The 22,409-nt window shown below is 49.8% G+C and overlaps 9 protein-coding genes across 9 annotated transcripts; 6 read left to right on the forward strand and 3 right to left on the reverse strand.

The window, feature by feature from the left end:
• Nucleotides 1-477: 477 nt before the first annotated feature.
• N7525_001578 (Zinc finger MYND-type) lies at nucleotides 478-675 on the forward strand (the record flags this gene model as incomplete). The annotated part of the gene is made up of 1 exon (XM_061211960.1): nucleotides 478-675. The coding sequence occupies one exon, from the start codon at nucleotides 478-480 to the stop codon at nucleotides 673-675; it is 198 nt and encodes a 65-aa protein (XP_061071186.1).
• Nucleotides 676-866: 191 nt separating this feature from the next.
• Nucleotides 867-1,149, forward strand: N7525_001579 (uncharacterized protein; the record flags this gene model as incomplete). Its single annotated transcript, XM_061211961.1, has 2 exons — nucleotides 867-1,048; nucleotides 1,086-1,149. 2 exons carry the CDS (start codon nucleotides 867-869, stop codon nucleotides 1,147-1,149), a joined length of 246 nt encoding a protein of 81 aa, XP_061071187.1.
• A 1,888-nt stretch (nucleotides 1,150-3,037) lies between these two features.
• N7525_001580 (uncharacterized protein) lies at nucleotides 3,038-3,879 on the reverse strand (the record flags this gene model as incomplete). Its single annotated transcript, XM_002557770.1, has 2 exons — nucleotides 3,038-3,728; nucleotides 3,782-3,879. The coding sequence occupies 2 exons, from the start codon at nucleotides 3,877-3,879 to the stop codon at nucleotides 3,038-3,040; spliced, it is 789 nt and encodes a 262-aa protein (XP_002557816.1).
• A 1,576-nt stretch (nucleotides 3,880-5,455) lies between these two features.
• On the forward strand, nucleotides 5,456-10,706 carry N7525_001581 (putative ABC transporter; the record flags this gene model as incomplete). The annotated part of the gene is made up of 15 exons (XM_061211962.1): nucleotides 5,456-5,974; nucleotides 6,025-6,196; nucleotides 6,242-7,145; nucleotides 7,201-7,323; nucleotides 7,375-7,473; nucleotides 7,523-7,647; nucleotides 7,700-7,747; nucleotides 7,804-8,470; nucleotides 8,521-8,598; nucleotides 8,649-9,210; nucleotides 9,261-9,512; nucleotides 9,573-9,862; nucleotides 9,916-10,369; nucleotides 10,457-10,501; nucleotides 10,575-10,706. 15 exons carry the CDS (start codon nucleotides 5,456-5,458, stop codon nucleotides 10,704-10,706), a joined length of 4,470 nt encoding a protein of 1,489 aa, XP_061071188.1.
• A 522-nt stretch (nucleotides 10,707-11,228) lies between these two features.
• On the forward strand, nucleotides 11,229-12,989 carry N7525_001582 (uncharacterized protein; the record flags this gene model as incomplete). The annotated part of the gene is made up of 2 exons (XM_061211963.1): nucleotides 11,229-11,804; nucleotides 11,856-12,989. 2 exons carry the CDS (start codon nucleotides 11,229-11,231, stop codon nucleotides 12,987-12,989), a joined length of 1,710 nt encoding a protein of 569 aa, XP_061071189.1.
• Nucleotides 12,990-13,239: 250 nt separating this feature from the next.
• Nucleotides 13,240-15,123, reverse strand: gmdA (putative general amidase GmdA; the record flags this gene model as incomplete). The annotated part of the gene is made up of 4 exons (XM_002557767.1): nucleotides 13,240-13,373; nucleotides 13,427-13,835; nucleotides 13,882-14,763; nucleotides 14,848-15,123. The coding sequence occupies 4 exons, from the start codon at nucleotides 15,121-15,123 to the stop codon at nucleotides 13,240-13,242; spliced, it is 1,701 nt and encodes a 566-aa protein (XP_002557813.1).
• Nucleotides 15,124-15,531: 408 nt separating this feature from the next.
• alkB (oxidoreductase, 2OG-Fe(II) oxygenase family) lies at nucleotides 15,532-16,684 on the reverse strand (the record flags this gene model as incomplete). The annotated part of the gene is made up of 2 exons (XM_002557766.1): nucleotides 15,532-16,319; nucleotides 16,390-16,684. 2 exons carry the CDS (start codon nucleotides 16,682-16,684, stop codon nucleotides 15,532-15,534), a joined length of 1,083 nt encoding a protein of 360 aa, XP_002557812.1.
• A 350-nt stretch (nucleotides 16,685-17,034) lies between these two features.
• On the forward strand, nucleotides 17,035-18,198 carry nimX (cyclin-dependent serine/threonine-protein kinase CDC28; the record flags this gene model as incomplete). The annotated part of the gene is made up of 4 exons (XM_002557765.2): nucleotides 17,035-17,093; nucleotides 17,156-17,664; nucleotides 17,725-17,888; nucleotides 17,940-18,198. Exons 1-4 carry the CDS (start codon nucleotides 17,045-17,047, stop codon nucleotides 18,196-18,198), a joined length of 981 nt encoding a protein of 326 aa, XP_002557811.2. The 5' UTR covers nucleotides 17,035-17,044.
• Nucleotides 18,199-19,078: 880 nt separating this feature from the next.
• On the forward strand, nucleotides 19,079-21,866 carry N7525_001586 (uncharacterized protein; the record flags this gene model as incomplete). The annotated part of the gene is made up of 6 exons (XM_061211964.1): nucleotides 19,079-19,510; nucleotides 19,575-19,761; nucleotides 19,819-20,344; nucleotides 20,400-20,505; nucleotides 20,554-20,745; nucleotides 20,799-21,866. 6 exons carry the CDS (start codon nucleotides 19,079-19,081, stop codon nucleotides 21,864-21,866), a joined length of 2,511 nt encoding a protein of 836 aa, XP_061071190.1.
• Between the last annotated feature and the right edge of the window lie 543 nt (nucleotides 21,867-22,409).

The following is a 22,409-nucleotide window of genomic DNA, read 5'->3' on the forward strand; positions in this document are numbered from 1 at the left end:
GATGTTTGTAACAAATTAAGTTGTTGCTTTGGAGTACTATTCTTTCCCCTTATTGTCAGATGAAGACATGGAAGTTGACACTAAAAGCAAACGGACCATTAAGATGAGGATTGTTGTCCTGTACCTGACAATTTTAAGGCGCACAATTCACACTTCCACAGCACCTCTCATCGTCAACCCCCTCCAACCTCCACAACTTATACCCTATCTTCCTCCCCAACTCAGTCTCTTCTCATTCGCCGACCTGTATCCCCTTTACAGAAACATCTGGCACTGCAAGGATGCCCCGCTGGGAACACCGTATGTCCCCCAATCTTGGAAGAAACTCTCTCTGGCCCTAGTCTCGCTGACCTGTCCACTTTAGGACTTTTTGAGAGTGACGCCGATTTGGGAATTCTTTTCGACTTGCCTGGAGACATAAGAATTGACGAAAAAGAATGGAAATAGAACCTGGGTCAGTTATTTTACGAAAGCGACATGCTTGATCCAGCGGAGTCGACTTCCTGGTACGGGACCGACGATCATGCCGACCTCCTTGAAGAAGCCATCATCCCCTACATTCGCAATATGCTAGACACAGATAGTCTGGGAGAGCAGCTGCTCGAAAGGTGTCGTTATAGTGGGCCTTTTTGGTATACCTTCTACCAGGCGATCGTTCTCGCAGCGCTGTCATGATACGTGCAAGGGCTAAGATCAAGCCGGAACATCTCCTATATCTCCGCGGCGAAACGACAGGAGGCCAGGCTGGAATGGTGGGACAAGGCCTCTTCCAAGCTCTCTCACTGGTACAAGTCCTGGGAAGGACATGACCTCTATGCTATTAAGGACCTTCCGGAGCTCTCGCTTCCGAGGCCAGTCCTCCACCGATGGCTCGCGATCCTATCCTCACACGGCGATTGCTCCTAGTACCACGAGCGCTTCAGGCACGAAGACGCCAAGCTCAACTGCTCCCGCGGGAAGAAGAAGAGCCCGGAACACCTGGCGCTTTATCGCCTCGCGCAACCATGTTTCTCCCTTTGGCCACTACGCCCCTTCTGCCCGCCCGGGGGTAAGGCCGAAGGACTATCGTACATCCGCTCACTTAGCCAAGAGGACCTCGCCTTCTTACTCGAACTCACCGGCTTCTACAGCCGATACTACACCCGCTAAGGCGAGGAGGTAGACAGACCCAAACTGTACCCCTCCGGAACCCCAGCCTGCAGCGCCGCTCTCTCTTTTCCATTTCATTGTTTCTCTTGGTCCTCTCATTACTTTGCGCTCGCCTATTTCCTATCTCCCTCTCTCTCTCCCTTCTTTGCTCCTTCTGCTTTCCTACTATCTCAACGAGGATTCCCGCGTGGATCCAGGACCCAGACGGGGAGCCGTCAAGACGTTAAGACCTCTCAACCAACCCCAGTTCATTCGTTTCACCGAGACTTTGTCTCTTGATTTCCCTTGCGCCTCGCTCCGCACGTCGGGGGCACGAGCGCTCACCCTCGGCTCTTACAGCCGCACCCTTCCTCGACTTGCTTTCTAAAGGCGCACTATATATATATCTCTCTCGTTAGCTTAGCACTTCCCTATACCCCCGGAAGGTTTGGGAAAACACAACAATATAACGACAAATCCAGTACCTCCGCAAGGCGGCTCGGGCGATTGAAGTCGAGTGGGTTCAGGCCCAGTTTCTTTCGGCCTTGGATCATTACCAGCGTGGTGCTCCGCGGAGCTTCGACGATGATTGGCTGGTTGACCCATCGAAGCATGCTGTTTGGCTTTCTGCTAACTATCACTCTGTAGCTGCATCGCATGTAGCGATACCGAGAAGGACGTTGGACATCTCCAGTCTTGTGAACGATGCGAGTTGCTTTACTGCGATCCGGTAAGATACCATATACATGTGGCCCCTGGTGGTTTTGGTGCCTGGAGATATAAGACATTTGCTGAGTCCCCTTAGAAGTGCAAGCGTCGACATGACCTGGCACACTGAATTGGCGACTACTTCTTACTATCTTTACTGCTTTTCCTGCGTATCATAAACTCTCCTTTCTCCATTGACAAATTACATGTAGACCACTAAAGGCCCAGCATGTGCACGAATTTCTCATGACCTTCCTTTTCGAGAGCTTTGGTGAACCATCTGCTATATTGTGCTTTGTATCGACACGCAGCAAATTGATCTTCTCTCGGAAGATCGCGTCTTTGACGAAGAACCAACGCATATCAAGCCATCTTGTACTGTTCTTACAAGAGCGCTTTCCCATGAGAAGTTGGGTGTTGATATTGTCTGTCAAGATAACAATACAACACCGCTCCGCATCACCCACTGTCAACGACATGCAAGCTGTTCGCCAGGTTTACCGATACCTAAAGGCAACAAGGGAGCTTTGCATTACCCTTGGAAAGATACAGGACACAACCTTCTTCGCGTACGCAGACGCTTCTCATGGCGACTGGCCAGATGCAAAATCAACAGAAGGAGCAATCTGGTTCTTTGGCGGAGCTCCTATCAGATGGTATGCGAGAAAACAAACCATCATGGCGCCATCCTCCACTGCAGCAGAATGGTGCGCGTTGGACAGACCGGCGCGAGATGCTCAATTCTCGCCAGAGGAAGCATAAAAGCGCCCCAGGACGTATCAACCTTGCTCAAGGAATTTTACGTCGGAGCTGACAAAACGGGTGTTGAAGTTAACATTCCCTAATGGAGGGTGAGCTGTGGACTGGACCTTTTACTCTACAATTACCTTCCACTGGAATTATCGAGTATCTACGTAGAAGTTCTGAAACCATATTTATTCAATTGAACATAACCCCTCTGTACTAGTGATTCGAAAATAGTAGGGTCCCGTCTACCATATTAGACCCAAGTGTTAATCATTACACATTTGTCCCTTGCAGGACTTTGCAAGTTTCCAATAACGCTATAAGTATTATTGATACTTAACAAGACATTCAAAAAATATTCCTAAAAAAAAAGAAAATCACACTGGTTGTACTCGGAGGTCCCCCAATACGGGTCATCGTAGAAGAGGGCTCCAACGAATTCAAGAGCCCGCTCTTACCACGCATTTGGGAATGCCTTGTGGTAAACATATTCCCCCTTTTGTCGCTCATAGAAACCCAATGCCTCATCACAGATGTCCATATTCAACACATTCATTCGAATATCGTACTGTCTGATCCGCTTCTCCATCGGCTCTGCAATTGCCATATACTCAGTCCTGACAACAGCAGTTTTAGCAAGGTCAGCCGTCTCATGAAGCGCAAGCTGACCACTTCGCAAGATGGAATAGAGCAACCTCAAGTTGTCAATTTCGCTTTCATAAGCCTCCAGAATATGAATCACAGATAGGAGGCTCGAAAGAGAAAGACCCTGGAAAAGCTTCAACGAAGCAATGCCATTGTTGGTCTCGCTTCGAAGAAAATGACGCCTGAGAACTTGAAGCTCGCCAACTCGGTACGTGCGAGTCAAGCCAGCCCCGAGGGAAAGTGCTTCGAGTCGCTCGACATGGTATCGATCCTCGTTGTCATCGATCTGATAAAGACCCAGCCAGACTTTCTTCCAGAGTTTCACAATGCGACACTCCAGTTGGCTGCGGGTCGAAATTGGCTTTTCAAGGGCGCCACTGCCCAGGGTATACTGAGGAGGATCATCATCTTGAGTGTACCCTTCAGCCTGGTCACGGCCGCGGCCAGCGGAAATGTTGTGGGGAAGAGGTGCGGAGGTAGTAACACACCACAGCTGAGCACTGAACCACTCGTTAATTTGGGTAATCATTACTACAAGACGTTGGAGACCTACTTGCTGCGAGATTTGACTGCACGCTTGGACGAGGGAGTAGATAGATGGAAGAATTCCAATACCTTCCGGAGGAATCTTTGAGTGCGATGGGTCTTCATTGTTATCGAAGTTGCAATCGGAGTACGGCACCAGAGCCAAAAGCGATTTCCACGCTGAGGAGTACATCCACCCTGCCTTTAGTCTGGAAACTAGAGCTTTATCACTACTGAAGCAGAGGCTAGCATGTTGTAATCATGGCGTGCTGCCCCATTTCTTATCAGGGAATGATGGTCCGTTCATGCTACTTCATGCTCAACCTAGTAATGAACCACCATAGGCCTTCTAGTGAGCGAGAGCTGATCAAATATGTGTCTACTGTATTTTCCTTAACTACTGGGCCCTTTTGTGGGGTGTCCTATTTACGAATGGCTTTTCTAGCTCTAGCTCTAGCTTTCGTTAACAACTACTTCTATTGAACATTTGTCTGATATGCTTTGCTTTTCCTAGAATGACGAGATCATGATAGTAAAATTACTCTAGTCGTAACTGTTCGGTAGACTGACACAACTGGAGTTTTATTGTGCCGCAGTAAAATGAATTGGTAAAATGTCGTCGGGAATCAATCCCGTGGATGCTTCTATATTCCTAATCAGGTAGGCAGGTAATGCTGACAGCACTGCTCATTGTGTCTCCGGGCCTAAACCGCTGTACCTCAGTATACCACATATAATTCCTCCACGACCGCTTGATGATCGAATAGTCAAAGGAATTTACGGTGGTTGGTCGAAAGCTGATGATCTCCACAAGCTCATCAACTTGAATATCATTCCAAGGTTGCCTAGACGCCAGGGAGCAAAAACGGTTCAACTGGTTGAAATTATGTGACGAACAGAACAAAGGGCAATACATATATCAGAAAAGGGGATGAATTTGAATTGTAAGGAAGCTTCCTGTTCACTAAAAATAGTCTGGTTGATGGATCATATTAATACAGACGAGGAAATGCAAGTGTACAGAGTAGTCGAAAACAAGGAATCAATGAACATGGATAAAAGGGTATTAATGACAGTCAAAATGCCTACTAGTACTAGTAAATATGTACATAACCCGAATATCCATGTTGTACAGTCGATGACTTCACGATCGGAGACAGAAACCTGAAATGCGGGGAGGGTTATATTGCATAGCACGTCTTTAGCAAACGCCTAGAACACTACCAGATGGCAATAAGTACTCCCAATTTGTTTCACAGTTAGTAGTTATTCATGGTTGATATCATAGCGAATAGGACCAGAAAGAGATTAATAACCGCATGATATAACAGAGGGAAATGTGATGACCTCACTAGACAGGATTATACCTGTTTACAAGCTTCACCAGCTACCTAGGTAGAACACAAGCAAGAAAGAATACAGAATACGTCCGGATAATATTTCGGTTCGTTCCTGTTCCGAACCCCGAGATCTGCTTGACGTAATGCCTCCAACGCGTTGTCTTCCCATTTGTATTTCCTTGATATTCATCATATCCAAAGAAACTAATTGTGATTGTGTTTCTCGCTGATAACCAAGGTGTAGCACTCATCTACATCCATACCCATTGTCATCCGGTATCACTTTTCCTCATGATTGCACAGATATTTGATTAAAGCGGATGCACTTCAAAAGGTCCAGCTCACCTTGAAAACAAACAACGATGGCAAACGACCATTCCGAGGAAAGCGCGTCCACGCCAGGTGCAAACCCAGAACACATCCCTCGCAATTCCCCTTCCTCTGAGAGTTCGTCTTCGCCAGTCAGTTCGTCACCAACCACAGATCACGCGCCAACCCGCCCTACCCCATCGCAGTCCCAGGCAGATTCCACAGGGCCGAAGTCAGACGAATATGGTGCCGCACGTACTTCATCTCGCCGAAGCACTCATGCCTCTGGTCATGATACCAAGGGAGAGGAATGGGCCCAGATAGAAAGACTGATCTCACGGATGTTCGGCCCTGAGCGCAAAGCAAACTCCGAAGAAGAGAAAACACGCCATGTTGGAGTCGTATGGAAAAACCTTACTGTGAAGGGCGTGGGCCTTGGGGCTGCTCTCCAACCTACCAATGGGGACATCTTTCTTGGGTTGCCACGGCTGATCAAGGGACTGTTCACTCGGGGCAGGAAGGGTGCCGGCCGTGGAAAACCACCGATACGAACTATCTTGGAAGATTTTACTGTAAGTATTCTTTTCCACTGCCAGGAGTTGACTCACTGATCCCCATCAAGGGCTGCGTTCGTCCGGGGGAGATGCTTCTTGTTCTCGGTCGTCCTGGCTCTGGTTGTTCCACTTTCTTGAAAGTGCTCGGTAATCAGCGAGCGGGCTACGAAAGCATAGAGGGTAACGTGCAGTATGGCGGCACCGAATCGGAAAAGATGGCAAAGCAGTATAGGTCTGAAGGTGGGTCCCTGTCTATGTGATCATGATTCGAACTAAAACCATTAGTCCTGTACAATCCCGAGGATGACCTTCACTATGCAACTCTTACTGTGCGAGATACACTGCTTTTCGCCCTGAAATCCCGAACCCCTGGCAAAGCTTCACGGATCCCAGGAGAAAGCCGAAAAGAATATCAGCAGACATTCTTGTCTGCCATAGCTAAGCTGTTCTGGATTGAACATGCTCTGGGGACCAGAGTTGGCAATGAACTCATTCGCGGTATTTCCGGGGGCGAGAAGAAACGGACATCAATCGCCGAGGCTATGGTTACAAAAGCTAGCACCCAGTGCTGGGACAACTCCACCAAGGGCCTGGACGCCAGTACAGCATTGGAGTATGTTCAAAGCTTGCGAAGTCTTACAAACACCGCCAACGTTTCAACACTTGTAGCTCTCTACCAGGCGTCGGAGAATCTATTTGATCTTTTTGACAAGGTCATTCTGATCGACGATGGAAAATGCTCTTTCTTTGGACCTAGCCAAGATGCAAAGGCTTACTTCGAAGGGCTGGGCTTTGAATGCCCCCCACGCTGGACAACCCCCGATTTTTTGACTTCCGTCAGTGACCCTCATGCAAGACGTGTCAAGGACGGGTGGGATAACAGAATCCCTCGCAATGCAGCTGAATTTCAAGCTGCATATCGTAAAAGTGATACTTACAAAAGAAATCTGGCGGATATTGAAAGTTTTGAAGGCGAAATTGAGGGCCAGAGGCAGGAGAGAGAGGCGGCAAGAAGGAAAGCCAAACGGAAAAACTTCACGATCTCATTTTACAAACAGGTCATGATTCTCACTCATCGTCAGTTTCTGGTAATGTTTGGTGACAGAGAGTCATTGATTGGAAAGTGGAGTGTGATAACCTTTCAAGCCCTCATTACTGGTAGCTTGTTCTACAATCTCCCGGATACAAGGTAAGCTATTGCCTCTCCAAATGTGACGAGACTCGTCGTGGCTTACGGTTTCAAGCAATGGTGTTTTTACGAGGGGTGGTGTAATGTTTTTTATACTGCTTTTCAATGCATTGCTTGCCATGGCAGAGCTGACAGCAGCATTTGAGAGTCGACCAATTTTGATGAAACATAAAAGCTTGTGAGAACTACAGAGAAGAAAATGGAAAATGACAGGACTAATTTCCTCCAGTTCTTTCTATCGGCCTGCAGCATACGCGCTCGCCCAGGTTGTGGTTGATGTGCCTCTCGTGTTCATACAAGTCGTTCTATTTGATATTGTAGTATACTTGTGAGTCCTATTGGATACCCTACATGAATTGAACTGACGAGTTATTTAGCATGGCAAACCTTGCGCGAACTCCTTCCCAGTTCTTTATAAATCTGCTGGTCATTTTCATTCTCACAATGACCATGTACTCGTTCTTTCGTGCGCTTGGGGCGCTATGCTCCTCGTTGGATGTTGGTAAGTGAAACGAACCCCTGGTCACCAAGGGATCTCCAATAACACTATATAGCCACACGTCTCACTGGTGTCGCCATTCAGGCATTGGTTGTGTACACAGGTGAGCCCAATTCAAATTGAACCTATTACCAGAGTGTAATGGCCAACATAATTCAGGCTATCTCATTCCTCCGTGGAAAATGCACCCGTGGTTGAAATGGCTCATTTGGATCAACCCTGTCCAATACGCATTTGAGGCACTGATGGCCAATGAGTTCTACAATCTCCAGATTAAATGTGAACCACCCTACGTTGTGCCCGATGGACCGAACGTTGTACCCGGTCACCAATCCTGTGCAATCCAAGGCAGCGATCCAGACCAGTTGATTGTGAATGGTTCCAGGTATATCCAAACCGGGTTCACATACAGCAGAGCTCACCTGTGGCGAAATTTCGGTATCATTATTGGATGGCTTATCCTTTTCGTGTCTTTGACAATGCTTGGAATGGAATTGCAGAGACCCAATAAGGGTGGCAGCGCAGTCACGGTGTTCAAAAGAAGCGAAGCACCCAAAGCAGTTCAAGATGTCATAAAAGGATCTAGCCCCCAAAGAGATGAGGAATCCGCGGAGAAGGATGGCATAGCATCCAACAAGAATGACAGCGACACAAGTGTATCCAGTGGCAAGGTCCAGGACATTGCTAAAAACACGGCAATCTTTACATGGCAAGATGTCAACTACACCATTCCATACAAAGGTGGACAGAGACAACTACTGCAAAATGTTGAAGGGTATGTCAAGCCTGGTCGGCTGACTGCATTGATGGGTGCTTCTGGCTCAGGGTATGACACGAAACCACTTGACCTTGTCCATGATGCTAATGTCTGACCAGGAAAACCACCTTGCTCAATGCGCTAGCGCAGCGAATCAATTTTGGTGTGGTCACCGGCAGCTTTCTAGTTGATGGAAGGTAGGGAATGTTTGACATATTGTGTTAGTTATGCACTCTAATATTTTCAGACCTCTCCCAAGGAGCTTCCAGAGAGCGACCGGATTCGCCGAGCAGATGGACATTCACGAACCGACTGCTACAGTGCGGGAGTCTCTTCGGTTCTCTGCTCTCTTACGGCAACCTAAGGAAGTCCCACTGCAAGAAAAGTATGATTATTGCGAGACAATCATTGACTTGCTAGAGATGCGGCCTATCGCCGGCGCAACTGTTGGATCCGCGGGCTCAGGCCTCAACCAAGAACAGCGCAAACGACTCACCATCGCAGTGGAACTGGCAAGTAAACCGGAGCTGTTACTTTTCCTGGACGAGCCCACGTCCGGGCTCGATTCTCTCGCCGCGTTCAATATTGTACGCTTCCTTCGCCAACTTGCAGATGCTGGGCAGGCCGTTCTCTGTACAATCCATCAACCTTCTGCTGTATTGTTCGAGAATTTCGATGAACTCTTGCTGCTGAAAAGCGGTGGAAGGGTCGTTTACAATGGGCCTCTTGGAAATGACTCCAAGACCCTGATCGATTACTTTGAACAAAATGGCGGGAGGAAGTGCTCACCGCATGAAAACCCGGCAGAGGTGTGTATTTTGAAGCTGGAGGTATTCTTTCTCACTGATATTCTCTCTAGTATATGTTGGAAGTCATTGGAGCCGGAAACCCTGATTATAAGGGGCAGGACTGGGGCAATGTGTGGGCCAACTCTCCAGAATCCAAGCAGCTTTCTGAGGAACTAGAGGGTATCATCGCGTCGCGTCAGAATGCTGGAAGCGACGGGAAGACTAACGACCATCGCGAGTACGCAATGCCTCTCTACGTTCAAGTAGCCGCTGTCACCAAGCGCGCATTCGTGGCTTACTGGAGGACCCCGGAGTACATTCTTGTAAGTTACTGTGCTCCGATAATCAAACATGAAAGAATAACTTGACTGATTACCGCACAGGGCAAAATGATGCTCCACATCTTTACTGGCCTTTTCAACACCTTCACATTCTGGCATTTGGGAAATAGCTTTATTGACATGCAGTCACGGCTCTTCTCTGTATTCATGACGTTGACTATAGCTCCACCGCTGATACAGCAACTCCAACCGCGGTATCTCCATTTCCGAGGGCTTTATAAGTCTCGCGAGGCTAACTCCAAGATCTACTCGTGGGCTGCATTTGTGACAAGCACGATTGTCCCAGAACTGCCATACTCGATTGTTGCCGGGTCTATTTACTTTAACTGCTGGTAAGCGTCTCTCGTGAAGGAATTTTATCCCACCTCTAACAGCGATAACAAAGGTACTGGGGAACTTGGTTTCCGCGCGACTCATTCAGTTCCGGCTATGTTTGGATGTCGCTGATGCTGTTCGAAGTATACTATATTGGACTGGGTCAATTCATAGCCGCGCTTGCACCCAACGAGCTATTTGCAAGCTTGCTTGTGCCGACTTTCTTTACATTCATTGCCTCCTTCTGCGGTGTTGTGGTCCCTTATCCCGCCTTGCCGCATTTCTGGCAGTCATGGATGTACTGGCTTACGCCGTTCCACTACCTGCTTGAGGGACTTGTTGGAGTCATCACCCATAATGTCCCCGTACGCTGTATTGACCGTGAAGAATCCCGCTTTAGCACTCCGGCTGGCATGAACTGTCAAGACTATGCTGGGTCTTTCGCTGAAAAGGCCGGTGGATATGTCCGAGACGCTGGGAATGGAATGTGCTCATTCTGTCAATACTCGACCGGTAATCAATATGTGAGTTGCATCATGATCATCTTTGTTTGAATGTCTTTACCGGCAGACTTGGAGTATTGCTGACCAGAACTTTGTCACACTTTCCAGGCTAAGAGCCTCAATGTGTTTTACTCGCACAAGTGGAGAGATTATGTGAGTATCGTGATTTGTACCCCTTTGGGCTAACTTTGGAGGTCATATTAACCTGACACCTGACATCTATCAGGGAATCCTTTGGGCGTATATCATCTTCAACTTTGCTCTTGTTTTTGCCTTTTCCTGGTTGTATTTGCACGGTGTTAGCAACCTGAAGCGCTGGTTCAGTGCTCGTAAGGCGAGGAAGAGCAAAGACCGTTGAGGGTTACACTGTGTCTTCCATGTGCATGAGTCCACGGGTGCATCGTGTATAATGTCCGAGACTTAAAATATTAGAGGATGTCAGCGCTCTTCCTCATAAGAAATGTACGATCTTTGCGATTCTTTGGCTTTGGTTTGCTGAAAGTACTATATGCAGTGACATCGATTATGATCAGTCCATTGGCTGAGAGCCCAGTTACATTGCAGAGCCTACCTAATGCTTGCATAGGTAGCATTGAAACAGTTACACACCAGAGATAAATCAATCATCAGAGATCAATAAGTCCGTAGATAAATCTCCATGTGCCTTTGGCCCACGGAGTTGCTCGTCGCGCAGCTCCGCGCCCAAAAGCTTGGCATTTCTCCGTCTTCTCCCTCTCTTGCGCGTTGAATTTTACCATTTTACCTATACCAACCTTGTTGCTTCTGGCACTATATCAGATGTCATGACCATTTAAGCCCGAAAATTTCCTTAATTTCCTTCGTATTGCATTTACCTCGTTTTGTTTCTACTTCCCCGACCATGAAAGAAGAAACAGAAACCGCCAGAGATACCCCCGAAGGCTCGACTGCTGGTGACGAGTCGAAGACCGGTCTTACTACAAAGGATCGCAAATGCCAGTACTGCCAACAGGCGTTTACGTCCTCATCATTAGGTCGACACCTTGACCAATTCCTTTTCAAGAAGAAACCCGACGGAATCCACGATGTCGAAGAGATCAGACGAATTCGCAGTGGAATCACCCGGCGCCAGGCCCGAACATCCACAGGGAAGAACGAGGGGAGTCCCGACCGAGTCCAGAAAAAGGGTACCTCGGAGTTGTTTACACCCACAGACTCGGGGTCCAAGTCGCGCGACGCTCCGGTGCGCATGATGTTCAACACACCCACTTGGCATGCGACTGGCGTGATCAATGATATCCCGAATCCCAGTCGCGTGCCGGATGGGCCTCGCATTACGCCTTCACAGTCTCGGACAACGCCGTTACAACTGCCGGACTATGCAAGTAGAGGTGCTAGCTCCAGCAGCCCGGATACGATGCGGGCACTGGAACTCGCACTACGCGAGGTGCTTGACAATATCAAAGCCGCAACGTATGTCGACTCAATCCCATCGTTATAGCTAACCCCCAAGCTGACGCAACATTAGCTCTCGTATCCGGCCTCGGCTGTCTCCGTTCGACTTCGACATGCAAGCTCAGACTTTTCCCTCCATGTGTCTGCAGCTGCTCCTCCTCCACCAAGCCTGTTTGCGACACATCCGTTTCCTTCCTCAACCTCGTTTCCCCTCCAGCCACCCGGCGCCGAGCATCTCGATATAATCCGCCAAGCCCTTCGGTCCAAGGTCGCACAATGGCAGACCGACCAACTCGCGGCCGACTCCACTGCTGCGACTCACGCACGACATGGGAATAGCGGGATGGATCCGAACATGATATACCGCAGCGCGCAACAGCACGAGGAGATCAGTTTCCGACACTTGGAATTGGCTTTCAACCATTGGAATACCCTGTCCCACGAGACCCGTCGCGACGCGTGGCAATTGGAGACCACACGTGCATTTGCGCGCGAAGCAGAGAAGCGCAAGTCCTCAGACGAGCAACTTGCTCGAGTGCAACAGGAAGCAAACCAGCTGCGCGCACAGGTCGAGCGTCTGGGATCATGCCAGTGGCCTCGTGAGTTCGCCCTGTTTCCCCCAGATACGCTCCCCCTACCACGGGAGGTAGCGCGGGAATTGGACGCGCAAGAAAGCCATATCAGTCCCGACTCTTCGCGATGGGACTATGACAGCGTGGTCGCCAAATGGAGACGCGTTGTTATGCACGATAAGGGCATGGGCCGGATTGGGGTTGGTTATGGAAACCCCAGTCAGACGGGGGATTCAGACCAAAGTCAGTCTCAGCAAAGCCCTGATGTCCGGCCTCCACGCCCAGGCGAAGACACCACCTCTCATCCGAATCGCTTGCGCCCCTTGCAATCTGCTACGGCGTTGAGCCCAGACGCTGCGGCTGCCTCAACGCCTGCTTCATCTACCCACTACGCTTCTCCCCACTCTTTTGCAGATCCTCGCAGCCCGCCCACCGTCATGCCCCAGGTGGCTGGGCTGCCTCCGGCTAAGCGACAGCGCCTCATGAATGGCTCCGAAGACACATCTGGTCCTTCGTCTGAGTCTGGTCATGCTCCACCTTCTGCAGCTGGAAAACCTTGGGGATCTTCCACGCCCCATTTATCCAATCTTGCTGCACCCTCAGGACAGACGCCTCCATCGTCTTCTAGGAATTGACTTTTTGGGTATATAATATCTGTAGAAGAAGGACCGGATAAGCCAAGGTATCTGGGAGCTATGATTTATCCTCTGCATTGGCTGTAGGCAGTACGCTTGGTCTGCTCTCTCCGTTTCTAGATCCACTCTTCTTGGTAGAGAATAGCACGGTCATTTATTATACCCATACGAAATGCAAGTGGTTCATCTTAATCGTAATCAATGCGCACATGCTCTGTTACAGTAACGTGATGAGTCTGGTATTGTAGACTCAGGCTCTCTCTTTCGTGTCTCGAGCAATCTCTTCTTCGAAATACTCAGCTAGAGTCAACATCTTCTCTTCCTGCAACCTCCTGCCTACCAATTGCACTCCCACCGGGGCCCCATCGTAGGCCTCGGCATCGTCTATATAGCGATCAGTATGGAACCACGAGAGTGAAGGTATGGGGGAAACGCACAATCCCACTGAATATGCTCAGAATCATCCACAGACTCATTGGCCGAGCGCACATCGATATTCTTATCCGCAAATGTGACTGGAATCGCAAGGCTAGTATAGTCAAGCACATTCACAAATCCAGTATATCCCACAGACTTGAATTCGCCGGGAATAACTGCCGCATGAGGTGCCAATGGGCAAAATAGCGCATCAACAGGACGCCCCGTGCCTGTCACCTCGGCTGTGCTATGCCAGTAGTCCATATACTGTTTCTGATACTCACGCTTCGCAACATTGAGCGCCGCAATCTCAGATGCTGTCATCTGAATACCATTCTCGTTGCAGACTATTTCCGGGGCTTGAGGTTCTCCAGACAGACCCAGATGATATTTCACATCTGCGCCGCCATCCATGTTGAATATTTTACCCTGCGACAAGTCAGCAACGTGCCGGATTTCACGCACAGGTACATACAAGTAGTTCATTGGCAATTGAGTGAGAAGGAGGCGTCCACTCAACAACCCGATGACCCAACCGCCGTAGCGTTTTCTCAACAATCCTGAGCCCCCGCGCAATAGGCGGATGAACAAGTGCCATACCATCGTATTTCATAATGCCGAACGCAAGCGTCGGCGACCCAGCTCGACCCTTCGCAATCAAAGCCCTGGTCTCCCGAACAACCTCATCCCTCCACGGCAGCTCCAACGCAAGTGGATCATGCAACCAAGGCTCCTGGCTAAGAACAGCCTTGAACAAGAACGTCAAAGACCTCGCACTCGGCGCAATCGGCCCAATAACAGACAATATAGACCCCTGCCCATCCAACGAGTTCGCAGCACCTTGGTAAGGAATCCTACCTGCCGAAGGACGAATCCCATACAGGGAATTAAACCCAGCTGGGATGCGCACACTACCTCCGATATCAGTGCCGAAGCCAGCAGGCGAGCCGCGGAGCGCAATTAGGGCGCCCTCGCCGCCAGAGCTGCCGCCACTGGATAGCAGGCGGTTCTTGGGGTTCCAGGTGTAGCCGATGATGTTGTTCATGGTTTCGCCGACCATCAGGGTGGCTGGCACGCTGGTCTTGCAGTACAGGACGGCACCGAGATTGCGTAGTGCGCGGACGAGTTCGCTTTCTTCTGTGCCGCTGCGCGGGTCGTTCTGTCGGCCTTGGAAGGTGTTTATCCAGCCTACGTAGCCCATTGTGGTTTCGACGCCTTTCGCGTGAAATTGGTCTTTTAGACTCACTGGTAGGCCATGTAGAGGTCCTATCGGGGTTTTGTGTTTTGCGAAGTATTCGTCTTGCTGTTTGGCATCTTGAATTGCGGCTTCGAAGAATACCTCGTGCAGACAGTTGACCTAGGGTTCGGTGATTGGTTAGTTTTATTTGGTTGTCTGAGCTCGATGCATTCTTGTGCACGCGCTGCCGGTATATAAACGTACGAGTTGGTGAGCCAATGCAGCCCGGTGACAGAAGGCTTCTGTCACTTCCAGGGCTGACCAGCGGCCTGTAGATGTCTGCGCCACAATGTCTACGGCATCTGTCTCTGTGATAGTGATCTCATGCTCGGTGAGGTATTGTCGAATATAATCCCCTGTAACATCTCGTAGTTCTGTAGCGGGAGGGACAGGAGATTCCAGTCGCCATTTCTCGGGAATAGCATTTAAAATTGACTGGCGTTTGGCTTCGCCTTTCAGTTTCCAGGATGTGCCAGTCATTTTCAACTAGATATGTCGAGGGGTTGTAGGAGACTTCCACAAAGTGTACATACAGTGGTGCGGGGTTATTGGGGTCATTGAACACGAAACAGTTGGAGGCTAGCTTATCGCCCACACCCTTTGCGCGTTACGGTCTTTCATGTGGAGTATTGCAGAGATGTCCATATTAGTCGCTCTATTTAAGTGCAATTGATTCGTCTAAGGGCTGGTTGTTATCTCGATCAGATTATCATCCTCGTGGAAATACAATCCGCACACTATTCTCAAGAGGAAATGCCTCATTGGGGAATTTGACAGGACGCATTGGAACAGCATGACTGCATCTGTGCTTGAGTATGGCACTATAGAAAGTTGTCCATGTTTGGACCAGGGAAAGAATCACGTTCCTGAGATCTGGATTCCCCATCTTCAAACGTGATCTGCTGTCTGTTCGGAAGCCTGGGTGGCCGTCATCTGTCGAACGTTCAGGTTGATCCGTTTGCTAGACATCCAACCCTTCCACATCTCATATGGAGCAGGTGCCATTCCTGGAGCAGGCTCTCCGAATGATGGCCAGTTGGCCAGCCATTTCGGGCAGGTCGAGGGCAGAATCTTCGGGACTCCGTGCCAGGCGAATCGCGATTTACCGCTCATATAGACAGTGTCGCCCGAGCGAAGCCGAATGATTTCACAACCATTCCCGTCGTCGTGGCTAGCCAAGAACAATCCATCACATCCAAAACTCACGCTTATCAAACCTACGTCACACTCCTCACTCACGTCCCGGTGGACGCTGAGTGTATCTCCGGCAGAATAGAGGTTCAAGATGGCAGCCTGTGCCGACGTTGCCGGGAAGGCTGCGCGTAGCACCTTTGCAATGTCCGGGGGGAACTCCGGTGGGGGTCCAGATGGGTATACTTTCGCGGTCCAGTCGTACTGACCACCTAATGTCACCCAGCGCAGCTTTTTCTCTAGGAAATTTTGAACGGTCAAAGGCTTATGCACGTCAGGCTCTTTGGGCTGGAAAGTCCGAGTGGGATCGTCTGCGAAGAACGACTTGGGCATGCGGGTGTGTTCGGATTGTTCAGGGTATGTGACGTCGTAGTGCAGGTGTAGGTTTGTCTGATGCTCGGGGTTGGGTAAGTCTCGGTGAAATAGGCGAGAGAGCAATTCGATCTGGATAGTAGGAGGAAACAAGGCGGGAATCATCAGGAGACCTGTCAGGAGGTCAGGCATAGCTCTTTGTCCTGCCGGGTCAGTTCCAAATTGAGGCGATACAATGCTAACCGGAGATCGATGTATGAGCGAATACTGGAATATCCTCAGTCAGAGAAGCATCTTCTTCTGTTGAAGCATGGCTTCCACGAAAGAAATCGTCAAATGCCAATCGTAGATCCTGGCTGGACATATACTGCGTGATCGTCACTCCCTCGGGCAGTTCGTCGGGATCGATCCGCTGCAGGTCGAGGATCCCCGGATCATTGTCAACTTCGGACAGGGCAATTTTAGAATATTTCTTGTAGCAAAGCCTCACTGGATCAGGAGGGCGATCATGAGCACTAAACCCCTTAATTTGAGCCATTGTGAAGAGATGAAGTCAGAGAGAAAGTCGAATATGGAAGGAAAAGGTACGCGCTTCACCGCCCTCTGATCGCGGGGGTTGTTTGTTTTGTGTCTTTCTCCCCACCATTGAAATACTGTCTTTTGTCAATCATCTCTTCGACAAGTTACTATCTTTCAATTTCCCGGTGGAATTCGGACAGCGTGCTGCTCTAGCTGTTCTCAGGAATCAATACTCCTCGGATGTAAGTGACTAGTGGCTATCTCCTCTCCTTGCTTCCCCTACAGATTCTTCTTGGCAATATCCCTCCAATCTGTGTCAAATCCTCATTCTGCCTCTGTTTTGAAATTGTTAATCTCACTAACAGTAGGAAAAGATTGGATGACGGGCACCATGGATAACTATCAGAAAATTGAGAAAATTGGCGAAGGTATGGACTTTCGACGCGACTGTTATTACCTGCAGCTCAACTCACGCGTCGATACTCTATAGGCACTTACGGTGTGGTCTACAAGGCCCGTGAACTCAATCACCCCAACCGTATCGTTGCCCTGAAGAAAATTCGCCTCGAGGCCGAAGATGAGGGCGTCCCCAGCACTGCAATCCGCGAGATTTCCCTCCTCAAGGAGATGCAGGACCCCAACATTGTCCAGCTGCTAAATATTGTCCACGCCGATGGCCACAAGCTCTACCTTGTCTTCGAATTCCTTGACCTCGACCTTAAGAAATACATGGAGGCTCTGCCTGTCAGTGACGGTGGGCGAGGGAAGCCTTTGCCCGATGGATTCAAGGCGGGTGCAACCCTCGGCCTCGGAGAGGCAATGGTCAAGAAATTCATGGCTCAGCTTGTTGAGGGCATCCGATACTGCCATAGCCACCGAATTCTGCACCGTGACTTGAAGCCCCAGAACTTGTTGATTGACCGTGAAGGCAACCTGAAGTTGGCCGATTTCGGTCTTGCAAGAGCGTTCGGTGTTCCCCTTCGTACCTACACTCACGAGGTATGCGTTGAATCTCCGATTCCATGTATACAACTCTCCGTTTACTAACGAAATCTACAGGTTGTCACCTTGTGGTACCGTTCTCCAGAGATTCTGCTGGGTGGACGTCAGTACTCCACGGGTGTTGATATGTGGTCGGTGGGCGCCATTTTCGCAGAGATGTGTACACGCAAGCCTCTCTTCCCTGGTGACTCTGAAATTGACGAGATCTTCAAGATCTTCCGGTAAGAGTGATTCTGTTCTGCTCTGTGTTCAACCGTATTAACAAATTGCAGAATCCTTGGTACGCCTGGTGAAGATGTCTGGCCCGGTGTGACCTCGTTCCCCGACTATAAGCCCACCTTCCCCAAATGGAAGCGTCCCGATGCTGAGATCGTTCCTGGGCTGGAAGAGGCCGGATGTCAGCTCTTGGAATCTCTGCTGGAGTTTGACCCTGCACACCGACTATCGGCCAAGCAGGCCTGTCTACACCCGTACTTCCGCAACGGCACCGCATACTATTCCGGACGTGGTCCAAGTAACGGCTTCCACTAGATTGAAGATTCCACATATTTTAAAACGGTGTGTGATCTTATTCACTGTGGGGAATGGTGTGGGGGCATGTTTTTTTCTTTCTCCTCTTTCGGCGTTCAATGGGGAGTGATATGGAGGTCGGGCTTACTGGATACGAAGTGCTTTAGTCTTGAATAACAGGCGTACATACCCTTTCAACCCTGTAACCAGATAACGAAAAATGATGTGACGGTACTATTGTATTCGGCTTGTTCAGCCTCTTAATAGAGCTCCATACATCGATGAATAGTTCAAGTGCAGGTCAAGAGTCGTCCCGTGTCAGCTGAACTTCGCCCCACAGAACTTCCAAGGTTGGGGAATGAGACATGCTAAGCATCTTATCCGAGTCCAGTTCCTACATTCCTTGCTGACATCTCACTTGTCTACTTGCTCCGCCAAGTCTGATCCAGTCTAAATACGGAATTCATGCTTATTCTTACGCGCCCGTTGCAGGAGGGGCTGAGAAGCGAGGTGGGGGCCGAAAGCACCTTTGTTGTTAGATTCGCTCGTTCGCCCGCTAGGCCAATGCACATGCAGCCTTACGATGAACGATTTATGGAGAACAGGTCCAAGCCCAGCAAATCAATACGAGAAAATGGAGGCTGAGGCTATGTTCTCGGCTCGGAGTGGCCGTGTGAGGGGGGTAATTAGGGAATGTCTTCCCAGAACGCACATTCAGAAGAGCAGACCCCGTCTTTCTATTTTCATCAGTGATCGCCATTCTGGAGTCATTGGTACGATATAAAACAAATAGCCGCCCAAGTATCCCCACCGCTGTGTTCCCTCCTCGAGGAAAGAAAATAAACCAAAAAGGACCTCACCCAAGCAAAGAACCTTTACCAATCCCAAAGGCCTTCAAACCATGGAGTTCGACGACGAGATGGGCTATGCCGTAGCAGGACCAAGCTCCTCGCGCTCAAACAGCCGACCACCCCGCCCACGCTCTCAAGCACCCCAGGAAACTGTCAAGCAGTTCTGGGAGCAATTCAACACCAAGTACCCGGGCAAAGTATACACCGTGCTGCCGGACAATCCCTATGCACGGACACGGGCCAAGCATGTGCCCAGCGGCCGTGTTCAAGGCCACGAGGCCGTCAAATCGTATGAGCAGGCCCGCCGGGAATGTCAAAAGTCTGTCGACCGTATTGTCAAGGAATGCGAGCGTGTGAATCAGAAATACTCGGACCCGCACTTTGATATCGAGCTAGACCTGAAGTCCGGTCGGAGACACTATCTCGATGGATTGGATAAGCCGAATACGGAGATGAGACCCAGGGGAGTGAAGAGAGTGACCGTTAGTTCGAGAGTTATCTGCAATGGGTGGATCGGATTGTGGTTTGCTAATCATTTTCATATAGGAAATCTTTGAGGATCCGCAGTTCTTTGTTAATGGGCCTACCGCGTCAGATGTGCGGCAGGGATATGATGGGGATTGCTGGCTCATGGCTGCACTTTGTACTATGGGCAACAAGGAGGAGTTGATCGAGAAGATTTGTGTTGCTCGCAATGAAGAGGTTGGGATTTATGGATTTGTTTTCCATCGAGGTAAGCCTCTGCTCGAGGTCCGATCCGAATTGGAATTATGCTGACTTCGATCATCAGATGGCGAGTGGCAGCAGTGCATTGTAGACGACAAGCTATATCTCCGCGCTGCTGACTATGATGAGTCTGTGGAGGAGCGGCCCATCTGGGACGACATAAATCGAACTGATACAGAGGAAGAGTACCGGCGAGTCTGGCAGACCGGCTCGCGGGCCCTCTACTTCGCGCAGTGCGTTGATGAAAACGAGACCTGGCTACCCCTTCTCGAGAAAGCCTTCGCAAAGGCCCATGGTGACTATTCCGCCATCGAGGGTGGATTTGTCGGTGAAGCTATCGAGGATCTCACCGGAGGCGTCACGTCTGAGGTCTTATCCAGTAATATTCTGAATAAGGACCGCTTTTGGACCGAGGAAATTATGAAGGTCAACAAGGAATTCCTCTTTGGCTGCGGGACGGGCCTGTTTTCAAACTGGCTGGATCCCAAGTACCGGGGTCCACCGAGGGATCGAAAGGGTATCTCAGAGGGCCACTCGTATTCCATCATGGAAGCCAGAGAGATTGACGGACATCGACTACTGCGACTCAGGTATGCCCATGAGTCTCCTGGTCAAGGCAAATGAATGAAAGCTCACAAATCTAAGGAACCCATGGGGTCGCAAAGAATGGCACGGCGCCTGGGGTGATGGATCCAAAGAATGGACGCCCGAGTGGATGCAAACCCTTGGCCATAAATTTGGCAACGATGGTGTAAGTATTCACCTATTGTGATCTTACTAAATATGCTGACTGGCCCAGTTCTTCTGGATCTCGTATAAAGACCTCCTCAAGAAATACCAGCACTTCGACCGGACTCGCCTTTTTGGCCCTGAGTGGACTATTACCCAGCAATGGACCACCTTGAATGTTCCCTGGTCGGCTGATTATCACAGCACCAAGTTCATGATGGAGGTGACTACGAGTGGTCCAGTAGTCATTGTCCTATCCCAGGTTCGTTTTACGCTATTTTCCTCCTGCTCTTGTGCAGTTGCTGACAGACACAGCTCGATACGCGTTACTTCAAAGGACTAGCTGGCGAATACAGCTTCGTGCTCAAGTTCCGCCTGCAGAAGGAGGGCGAACGAGATTATCTCGTGCGCAGTCACAGCAGCCACTTCATGGGCCGATCTGTTAACGCCGAGATCAACCTTGACCCGGGGCGCTATCACGTCCTGATGAAAATTACAGCCTTCCGCCACGAAGACGCAGACTCGACCGAAGAAATTGTCCGTCAGGTTGCCTCGACGAGAAGAGAGAAATTAGTGCAGGTAGGCCTTTCATACGACCTCGCGCATGCGAAGGGACTGGTGGGCGAGACGGAGCAAGAAAAGCGGGAGCAAGAGCGTTTCAAGGCAGCTGAGCGAAGAAAGCTTCGCGACGATATCAAGAAAAAGATGCAGAAGGACTGGATCCGCAATCAGAAGCGAAGTGCCCGACAAGAGCGCATGGAAGCAAGGCGCGAGTGCGGCACGCCCAGCGGCAGTGGCAGCTCCTACGATCACAACCCCGAACGCGATTCTCTCCCTAGCCAAATTTTGGCAGGGAATCAAGTGGCAGAATCCCCCATCGACGCTGGAAGCATGTCCAGCGAAAACAGTGACCGCCGTGTCAACGGGTCCGTCCCGATCATCCACGTCAACGGTGGCCAGGGCCTACATGAAAGACATGCAAGACGCGCAAGCAGTGGATGGCGACGTGGAGCCGACTCTCCGCGTCCTAGTTTAGACACTCGGTTTGCTACAGAGACTCTGGACCCGAGTGACCTTGAGTTACTGGAAGGGTTTGAATTTGACAGCGACCTGGATATGCCTCCTGACGAGGCGGATGTGAAGAACCACCCTCCAGTGATGGATCACGGCGAGCCTCGTGTTGACCCGTGGAATGCCGTCTGTGTAATTGGTCTGCGGGTTTATTCCAAGGATCCGATGTTGAGTTTGCAGGTTGTGCGTCCTGTGCCAGAAGATGACACTGAAGCTCCTCTGGACCGAGACGACCCTGCGGCGTCGGCGACTACCTCCCGGCGAGACACTTATTCGTGGAGGGACTCTTGGAGCAGCCAGCTTCCTATCTAGCATGGCTCATACGTTATTTTGTTTTATTCAAATTGTAAAGAGATAATAATTGACATTCGCGCATGATTCGCTTAGTCCTTGATTGCTGGGTTGAATGATGCAGAGAATAGACTGTAATGAAACTTGTTAAGACGAGACATTAAGCAGGCACATTGAAATTCGGATGTTTTATATTCTATTGCTGATTTCTTTCCAATAATGTCATTTTGATCGCGAGGCCACACATAGATGGCCATATTATCCAGGCATCAACGACTTTCGGATAGCAAGGCCAGCAGCCCGATCCTTGACGGGTTTTATCAAACATCAAGTGCATGCTATCATAGTGCTAGTGCTATGCAAGGTGTCATTTACTCCTCCCGCAGCATAGCCCTTTTACTGCGTCGCAGCAGAAGAGCTATCTGCATCTCCGTCGCGTGTTTCCAAAGCTCGCGATATTCGACCGTTTCAACCGATTGCACAGACGAGACAATTTCTCTTCCTATTGGAAACAATGGGGCTATATCTCTTAAGTAATATATCAATTTTCCTATAAGCCCTAGT

This window comes from Penicillium rubens, assembly GCF_028828025.1.
Source record: "Penicillium rubens strain IBT 27055 chromosome Unknown utg000001l_segment0_segment0, whole genome shotgun sequence".
In the NCBI taxonomy this organism is placed as follows: Eukaryota; Fungi; Ascomycota; class Eurotiomycetes; order Eurotiales; family Aspergillaceae; genus Penicillium; species Penicillium rubens.